The sequence below is a fragment of the Temnothorax americanus genome, unplaced genomic scaffold, assembly GCF_048541705.1.
Source record: "Temnothorax americanus isolate GAGA-0224 unplaced genomic scaffold, ASM4854170v1 Scaffold21, whole genome shotgun sequence".
Lineage (NCBI taxonomy): Eukaryota > Metazoa > Arthropoda > Insecta > Hymenoptera > Formicidae > Temnothorax > Temnothorax americanus.
Window position 1 is genome coordinate 3,403,170 of NW_027509349.1, and position 10,118 is coordinate 3,413,287.

Below are 10,118 nucleotides of genomic sequence, written 5' to 3' on the forward strand. Positions count from 1 at the left end.
ATGACGGAGCACAGAGGCACATCTTTCTTCCATTCGTGCGTGAAGATGCCGGTGGATCCTTGTAGCCGGCAACCAACCCCTTCTTACGAACGTCCTCGACTGTCGTCCGGGAGCCAAAGATCAGAAAAGGTGAAGAAAATCAACTTTGCCGAAGGTGAAACCGTCGAAAACTTGGAGTCGTCAAGTCCACGCGACACCCTGGAGAATTTTCTGGAATTTCTGAAGAGCATACCTGATTACGGGCAGGTGCATCATTTGTCGAACGAGCAGTTTAAGCAGAAGGTCGAGTACCTGAGAAGGAAACAGCGGCTGTTTCTGCAAAATCTGAGGAACTCACTGGATGACGCGGAGGAGCCGCCGTTGAGTTTGTCGATCGCGAGAAACGAGAGCTCGAAGTCAAAGAACGTCAAGCCGAACGTTCTCGTCGACGATCTCAAGCTGAACGGCAAGAAGTGTTACCTCGAAGAATCTAGAACTAGCAGTCCGATCCTGTTCCCATCCGGCAGTTTCGCCAATCTCGCCGAAGATCAAGATCTGCTAACGTACAGGTAATATATTCTCAGATAAGTTCTGTCAAAAGCAGATCTTGCCAAGTATCTGTTACAAATTTTGTCGGCAGAAAGATTACAAATTTATTGATGCCGGTTCTGATATATTACATGATGTCGGCAGAAGAACGCCAACAGAAGTTATAACAAAGGCTCCTAAAATATAATCAGACAGCAGCAGATTGGCAGCAGAAATCGAGCAGAGATTCTACTAGAACCGTTCAGGCTTTGCGCGGTTTCTGCCATCAATCTGCTGTCTGATATATTTTAGCAAACTCTGCCGGCAGAACATATATAAGCTGAATACGGACGCAGTTGATGTCAGTTTGCTGATGACATGTTTGTTACCAATCTGTCGACAGACTGCCATGTATTATTTTGATTACTTTAATTAATTATCAGACCATAAAGAGGAAGAGATCAGGCAGCTAATAAGAAAGAATCTCTCAATTTACAAATACAGTGGAGAAATGATATATAATTATATCTGTCTTTTGCCATCTCTCGCTGCTATTTATGCTTCAATGTTGATTCCAGATGCAGAGACAAAGACAAAGAGACGAAAACAATACGCAATAAGGAGATCCTCGCGGCCAATAAGAGTTGGAGCACGTGGAGTGAGTCGAAGAGCGATGACAGCGTGAACAGCGATGGTGAAGACAGCATTGAAACGAAGAGTTTACCGCCGAATAGCTCGAAAGAGTGGCATCCCACGGTGCCTAAGCCATTTAGTTTCACGCTGAGGTAAATATTCGAACCGCGAAGTTTCTTGCGTGCGTTTAAAAATAACTGCTTAATGGATGCGTCTTTCTTTATGTATTAGTTTTCTTCGAGTATTAGCATAAAAATGTACTATAAGTTTCTATTATGAATCTAATCTTGACAAACATTTAGCCAGCATTTCTTTTATCGGATGAAAATCAACTTTATTAATAAAGGATTAAATTATTTTTTTCCCTTTTAGCTTCATAAAATGTTTTGAAATATCTTTATGCTTTTATGCTATCTATAATACATTGCATATATATTTTTTTTCTGTAGAACGTTACATATCCTGTTTTAGAGAAGAAGCGGAAAAATATATGACAGAGATGGAGACAGTCGAGTGTGCAAATGAGGATAATGGAAAGAAGAATCCCTCGAAAAAACGACGAGTCAGACCGATTCCTATCACGTCCAAGATACCGCTCTACGATAAACTGATGGCCGAGAAAGAGGAAAGGTCGGCCACGTAATGCTTTCGTATTTATAGATAGATGCGTAACACTATTATACATATTTTTTAATTTCCCGGATTTAATATCGTATCTCCAATTCTGAAAGTTAAACTATATTTTTATATATTATTTAATTTTTCTTATTTTAATTCTTAAGCAATTAAGTCAAATTTAATTATTTAGAGATCTACAAAATTGTAATTAATATTTTAATGTGATGCGCGTTTTTAATTTCCAGAAGTCGCATCGTGCGCGAGGAGAGCGCGCTGAACCTGCTGTCGCAGATACGGCCGTTTAAGCTGGAGTGCGACCGCCGTGCCTGGCGATCCATGGCGAGGTCCAGTCCTGAGCTTTGCTCGAGCAAGAGCGGCTCTTCGCGTTTCAAAGCTAAACCGGTGCCGAGAAACCTGTTCGGCACCGAGGTTTACGACCGTATGCTCGAGGACGAATACCATAGGTCAGCCTCTCGCTATTAAAATTGTCCCATCCTGTGCACATTTTATTTTAGAAAAAAATTTAAATAAACATTTGTATACGCGTTTAATATATTTATATCATATCTTGCTCTCTTCTCTTTCTTTCTTGGTGTCAATGAAGACGGCAAAATCGCACCGTTGTTCATATTGAATGTCCGGAAAATACTGATATTTCTCTCGGCTAAACACTGTTAACTGTCTTTGAATTGCAAATAATAAAAATTTTGGGGAATTAAATCTTATTGTTAGTTTAATTATCTTATAGCTCATTCTGAAATTGCCTTGTAATTCGAAAAGATGAGTTCGATTATTAGAACCTGAAGGCACTTAGGTAATTTAACAAGATTACCTAAAGACTTTACGAAATCGAGAATTAAAACCAATTAGATTCAGCGTAAGAATTTACGCGCGCGGTTCCAGGCAGCTAAGGAAAAGGGTGAGGGCCGCCGAGTTGCTGAAGTCCTCTTCCTTACCGCCGTCGATGGTGAGGCGTGAGCGTGTCAAGTCCGCGTGTGCACATTTGCAGGACGTGGAGCCCAACAAGGATGAGGACGAGTCTGTTATTCCGGCAATAACGTCTGAAAGAACCAGATCCGCAATGACATCCATATTGTCCTCGCACGGGAACAATCTGGCCGCGATTCTGAGATGTCAGGCCTCACGGTACGGCCTAATAATTTACCCATTATTTATATTCTCAAAAGATTGATTTTAGGAATTCAACCGAGGAAACAAATTGTTTTCAGACATAAAAATCGATTATGAACAATCCTTGTTTTTTATAAACCATTATAATTTCACACACACACACACACACACACACACACACACACACACACACACACACACACACACACACACACACACACACACACACACACACACACACACACACACACACACACACACACACACACACACACACACACACACACACACACACACACACACACACACACACACACACACACACACACACACACACACACACACACACACACACACACACACACACACACACACACACACACACACACACACACACACACACACACACACACACACACACACCTACACACACACACACACACACACACACACACACACACACACACACACACACACACAACACACACACACACACACACACACACACACACACACACACACACACACACACACACACACACACACACACACACACACACACACACACACACACACACACACACACACACACACACACACACACACACACACACACACACACACACACACACACACACACACACACACACACACACACACACACACACACACACACACACACACACACACACACACACACACACACACACACACACACACACACACACACACACACACACACACACACACACACACACACACACACACACACACACACACACACACACACACACACACACACACACACACACACACACACACACACACACACACACACACACACACACACACACACACACACACACACACACACACACACACACACACACACACACACACACACACACACACACACACACACACACACATGAATTAAAAGAGATAAAATAAATAAAAGGATATTATTTTTTGGGGCCAATATGTTATAAAGACTTTTATTTTCACGGAATACCAATTTAAGATTTAATTTTTTCTAAACACAACGAATTCTCCCTAAAGCTTTAATTAGAAATAAATTCACATGCGTAACAATAAAAAAAAACTCATTGCAGAGAGAAACTGGAGCGCGAGATACGGGAGCAGATGGAAAAGAAGCGACGGGAACAGATACTGAAGTTCAGGGAGACACTGATTGGTCGGAAACCTGCGTGGAAGGCCTTGAGATCGGCCGCAAGGTACGCACTGGAACTGTAAATCTAAACGTTCGTCGATTTTCACGATCGGATATTGATCTAATGTCGTGAAAACAAGGCACGAGCACGATAGAGACCTGGACATGCGGACGTCCCTTCGTCGCGACGAGGCACGGGAACAGGCCGAATGTCATCGATTGCAGATGGAAATGATGCTGGACCGCGTGACGCAAATACCGACCCTCTTTGAGCGGCATTCTCAGGTACTGTGAGTTCCTTGTTATTTGCGTGCGTCAACATTACAAGATAACTACAGGATATTAGATAATTTTTCCAAGGAAGAATTAATTAAATATATTTATCAATGATTGTCTTCTCTGTGACAATTTAGATAGCACCGTGTCCAAAATCGAGACATAAGACGTCATTAAGATGTCTTTTTGTCGTCATTTCATAAGACGTCTAAAGGATGTTTTAAAGATGTCTTTAAGACGTCATATATCCCAATTTTGGATATACGTGCTGTCTGGGAAGTAAACGTATTTTAATATTTTATTTGTGCATTTTACGCATTAACATATAAAATGGATAAAATTAAGATATTGTAAATTCTTTAGAATATGTTCTAATCTAAGAAAGTATCGTATAAACTACGCTTTATACATAAACTTTGCAGAGCTTTCAATCGCTCGTGAAGGCGCAACAGAAGGCTTCTCCGAAAAGCGCTCATGCCCGAAAGAAGAAGAGGAAAAAGAAGAAACAGCAGCAATCGAAAAGGTTCACGTCAAGTAGCTTAGATTCGTATCTGAGCTTTGCTAGCAACTCTAGACCGAATTCTGGATCATTAACCAGTTCGTCCGGTATTCCGATATCAAGCCAATCATCGTCGAAGTCGTCGGGTGATTTCTCCGATAAATCCGCGGCCAAGTCGGAGGCCTCGACGTTGAAGAGGAAGGCCGATCGCGGGCCGCTGAAGGTGTCGATCAACGAGACGGCGGAACTGATTGAGGATCGTAACGAGAAACTGTCCAGTAGCGACGAACGATCTCGCAGTGATAACGTCACTGCAGAAGAATGAATTGAACCGATAATTCTAATTATCGTGAAATACTTATTATTCTAAATGTCAGGTTCCTACGTTTGACTAATTATGATTAGATATTACGACAATTAGCTAAGTTTTGATTAGCTAACCAAGACACAGTTTGAAAATATCTGAAGAGGAAGTTTTTTATCTATTCAACTTTTATAATCACTATATTTATATATTAAACTGCATTTTATATCTTTACTACTTTCATATATATAATTATTTATAAGGGTATAAGTATAGCTAAGTTTCTGATATGTTGATACTTGTCGAGAAAGAACGGTTCTAAGTTCTGAGTTAATCGAAGAATTATACGAAATTAAAGCGATTGCGATATATTCCGGGAAGTCCAGTGTTATCGCGACTGACACAAATACGTCTTGTAGAACTTAAGAAACAAACATCTTTTTTTTTATTAAAAAAATCGTATATTATCGATATATTATAAAGAGTAAAAATAACGTGATATGTTAACATGATATAAATTATAATCACGCATCGGTTTAGCACAAATATCCATTAGCAAGCAGAAAACGTCCGTTTCTCTGCTCTTTCTCTCTCTCTCTCTCTCTCTCTCTCTCTCTCTCTCTCTCTCTCTCTCTCTCTCTCACTTTTTTCTTTTCATCGAAGATGATATATGTTACATGCTTATTACACATGCAATAAAGTAGGATAATCAAATTTAACTTACGTTGCAATCCCGAAAGATCTCCGTCTAATGGAATAAAATTGTACCGGCAGTAAGATATTTTATTCTAATAAAAAGATAACTTTAAAGTTAACAATAATTATTTTTATAAATTAAAAACACGCACCAACGGTATTCACTTGTGGATCCACTTTTCTAGACGCATGAATCACCTATTTCCACAAGAATTGTAAATATATTCATTTTCTGCCACTGCAATTTTACTTGTCCTGCCGCTATTTCGAATTTCAATTTTATCTGTCTCTTGAATGCCTCGCGAAATTTATGTTCTCATTCTCATCTCGCGATCGATTACCGCGTTTGCGTCACTATCTCAAACACGTAGATTAGAAGTATTATTGTGAAAGACTTGCGTTCCGCAACGTTTCAGTCGCACTTTAATCTGTCATCGTGTTAAGAATCCAGTCCATGTAGTAAGCGACTTTGGTGTAGACTCCGGGGAAGCCCTCGGTGCCGCACTGTTTCAGTCCGTAGCTGACCACGCCGTATTGGATGATGCGCACTGATCTGCCGTTGTATATACCACCCGCTTGAAGAGGTCCACCGCTGTCGCCCAAGCAGGAGTCCACGTTCATCTGGCCGCCGGCACACAACTGCTTGTACCAAATCTGCGTGGTCCGTTTGTATATTTCTTTACACTGGTCATTGTTCATCAGCGGCAATTTCGCCTGCAGGAGGTCCTGACTACGCGGACCCAATTCCGTCGCGCCCCAGCCGGTCACTACAGCCTGTCAATCAGAAGAGAAATTTCGAAATAAAAGTGAATCAATCTTTATAAAAATTGAGAGATAAATCTTTAAATATCAAAACAAAATTTTTTAGAAACGATTAGAGAATGTTTCTTGGAAAACTTTGATGGATTATAGAATCGAAAAGACATGGTTGCAAAATATTCTAATTTAAGAGAGAGAAAGAGAAAGAATATATGAGAAATGTTATTTAAATATTGCTTTGTCTAGTTATTGTCAAATTAATAGTAGTAGATTTGAATATACTTTGAAATAAAATAAATGTAACTCTCGCAAATTTGCTCGGCTACTTCTTCCGCTATTACTTCCTGACTGGAAGAATTGAATGGAAAGAATGTATATTGATTATTCTCTCACCGTTTTATGATTTAGTATCGCCGCAGTACCAAAGGGCAGACAAATGGGCTTGGCATTCCGAGGTCTGAAGTCCACGGAATCGTTCAATCTGATAAGCGCGATGTCATTTTGCAGCCTCGTTCTCGTGTAATCCGGATGGAAGTGGACGCTATCCACGCCGAAATCCTGATACTGCTCGGCACAAAAGACCTCTTGCCCATTGTTATCTCTCTCGCAATCACGTTCCTTGTTTATGTCGTGATCTCCTATTCTGACGCCTATTAATCTGAGACCTGGAGAATAACGATTTGGATTACACGAATTTATACCAATTACAAGAAACAATTAATAAATCTCCCTTGAGAACAACGTTTCTCAAATATCTTTCAAACTTTATTTTTTTATCCTTGATTTCTTTTTTATATTTAAACCAATTTTTGTTATGTTTACGGCTATATAAGTTTTTCTTACCCGCTGGAAGTGTCGTGACGCAATGAGCAGCGGTGAGGATGTAACGCGAGGAGATGACTGTGCCGCCGCAACGGAATTCCGGATTCGGTCTTCCGGTGTCGTATGCGATTAACGCCATCCATGGATACTGGAAGATTCCAGTTTTGTTGCCGCCGACCACCTTCTGCTGGTTGATAGGCCCGCACGCTACATGATCCAACAGACGTAGTTTCGAGTGATTTGTTACATCTGGTGGACCTGGATCAGTGTCTGGAGCTGTCGTCGTCGTTGTCGACGTCGCCGTTGTTGTTGCCTATTACCAAAAAGTAATATTTAATATGAGATAAAATGGAAAAACAACACTTGAATTTAATTTTTACGAAGAAGCGAAAATTCAACTATCTTATACAATTACAAACAATTTATAAAGAAATTTTATTATGTTTTAAAAATGTAAAAGTAACATGCACTCTACGCATAATTGTCTAATTATTACAAACGCGCCGCGTCCACGAAGTGATATTAAAAATCCTTAAAAATAGGAGAATTGTGCGTAAAAATATTTTCATTGCTTTGTTTCTGAAAATATATATCTTTAAGATTGAAATAAGACAGCTTTGATTGCAATAAAATCTCTGATTTTATCGTTACGCGCCGTATAATAAAAAATTTAACAAATTTCAAATTTCAACGAATAATAAAGCTCTATCTCGATGTCCTGCTAATACAACGAGATCGGGATAAAACGGAAACTCGAGGTCACAGAAACCTGTTTCAGCATTATTTCAGAAGACGATTAAACGATTCGCAGCGACGACGCATCCTTATGACGTACATACACGAATGACGACAGCATGCGATATGTATATGTATATGTATATTAATGTGATATATCACGTGGAAATGATAAAAAGTCATCCGAAACGCATTAATCTTGATGTCCTTGATGAGAACCAATCAATCTGACAATAAATAATCTTTTGACATTTCAAAAATTTATTTACGAAACTAGCAATTAATTGGAAACAAATAGAGGAATAAAATCATTAATACAAAGTTGCTACAATAATTTAGTCGCGAAAGAAGTTTCTAAGTGTTTTTTAAGCATTATAATTTCTAATTAAAATCTCTCTTTGCTTTCTAGTTTATTCTGTATACTTTTTAATTAAATTAGCTTTAAATAAAATAAAATAAAATTCTTTCTCTTGAATTTTAGAGATTGAGGGGTATATTATACACGTTAATTAACTTTACTTTATTACTTTATTTGCTTTCAATAAATTAGTTAGTTCTAAGTTAATGTTTTTATCAATAAATTAATGTCTAGATCAAGTTCAATTACCTGGTTGCAACAAACCTTCGGGTCACTGCCCTCGAAGCCACATTGTGAGTTTCTAAGAGTTCGCAACGCCTCTGCCGAAAGTGGTCTTGGACCTCTCAGAATTGCTATAATCTCTGGACAATTGCGAATGTTAATGCAATCAGCACTTCCATCCGAGCACCTATTCTCTGTAACAGTAAATCATTGTTTGATTTACTCAATCAATATTTTCAAGTAGCAATTTTCTAAGGACAATATTCACACTTTATCGAAGTTTAGAATGAATCCGGTTTAGAATGAATCGCATGACCAATTTTCAAACGTACATATGTAGAAATAATTTGGATTATCTCAAATGGAACATTCATCTGGAAAAGCATCTCGATATAAATACAAATGTATGATAAAAGTCTTATGGATGCATTAAATTTTTAATATGTCAATTAATTGTGTCAAATGTAATTCTTACGATTTAAAATAAAAGCACGAATTTTTAAAAAATTTGATCAAGCAAGGATTCGTTGTTAAAACTGACGTCTTTTTCAAATGGAAATGCTCATGTAACGAAGAACTGACGTTAGAATTGTCGTCTAATGAACTACTCACGTGCATCGATTGTTGATAGAGCGAGGAAAAGGGCGAGCGTCCCGATGAACATCATGTTTATTTGTGGTATCAGCATACAACTCTTCGTCAACAATTTCGAAATTACTTTCTGGCTATTCTTCTTTCCCTCTTCTCTCTTCTCTCCCTCACGGATCAGTGCGAGCCGGGGATTTTCCTATTTCGCTCCGATGGTTCTTACCGATTAACGCGCTTCGGTCAGAGAGCTCGTACTCCGTTGAGGAATGCGATAAATCCCACTCGCGATTCGCGTCGGTCTCTCGTGACAAGTCCGCACTCAATCCGAGGTGTATCACGGGTCAGACCAAAACCGGTACTAATCGGCTGCCCGTGAGTCGCCAATCGACTAAGCTCCTTCACCACTTGCTGGGCCTATTAAATCTGTCAGTTTAGTGGGGACGATCGTCGATAATGATCCATCGGTTGCCGTGCGATTCGTTGCCGATTAAAGCTTTAAGCGTTAAGAATAATTCGTTATGACGCAAATTAATAGTTCCATCAGGAATATTGATATTGATGTTGTTTACGTACATCCGGTTCACAGAAATAATGTTATATGTCTGTATAGGGTGGATTTTTCTATTGAATTCACGCCGCGCCTCCGATAAATTTAGAATCGATCTGCAATTAAAAGATTTTTATGATTTTTATCTAGAGAACTAATTTTTATGTTGTACGTTGTACGTTGTACATTATATTATTCTGTTACCTGTTTTCTTTAAAAATTTGATTTTTAATTTATTTAAAACTTTCAATG

At 39.0% G+C, this 10,118-nt stretch overlaps 2 protein-coding genes across 4 annotated transcripts; one reads left to right on the forward strand and one right to left on the reverse strand.

The window, feature by feature from the left end:
* On the forward strand, window positions 1-5,309 carry LOC143897879 (protein FAM161A-like). 2 transcript variants are annotated; one of them, XM_077406832.1, is made up of 8 exons: window positions 1-548; window positions 1,086-1,292; window positions 1,612-1,770; window positions 2,004-2,222; window positions 2,629-2,904; window positions 4,002-4,124; window positions 4,201-4,345; window positions 4,759-5,309. In XM_077406832.1, exons 1-8 carry the CDS (start codon window positions 1-3, stop codon window positions 5,158-5,160), a joined length of 2,079 nt encoding a protein of 692 aa, XP_077262958.1. In that variant the 3' UTR covers window positions 5,161-5,309. The 2 variants fall into 2 exon arrangements, with proteins under 2 accessions (XP_077262958.1, XP_077262959.1); XM_077406833.1 differs by having other exon boundaries at window positions 2,662-2,904.
* Window positions 5,310-5,720: 411 nt separating this feature from the next.
* Window positions 5,721-9,988, reverse strand: LOC143897888 (serine protease ea-like). 2 transcript variants are annotated; one of them, XM_077406846.1, is made up of 6 exons: window positions 9,893-9,988; window positions 9,344-9,812; window positions 8,774-8,925; window positions 7,438-7,729; window positions 6,988-7,259; window positions 5,721-6,609 (listed from the first exon to the last, which is right to left on the reverse strand). In XM_077406846.1, exons 2-6 carry the CDS (start codon window positions 9,417-9,419, stop codon window positions 6,259-6,261), a joined length of 1,143 nt encoding a protein of 380 aa, XP_077262972.1. In that variant the 5' UTR covers window positions 9,420-9,812; window positions 9,893-9,988; the 3' UTR covers window positions 5,721-6,258. The 2 variants fall into 2 exon arrangements, with proteins under 2 accessions (XP_077262972.1, XP_077262971.1); XM_077406845.1 differs by having other exon boundaries at window positions 8,759-8,925; window positions 9,893-9,977.
* Between the last annotated feature and the right edge of the window lie 130 nt (window positions 9,989-10,118).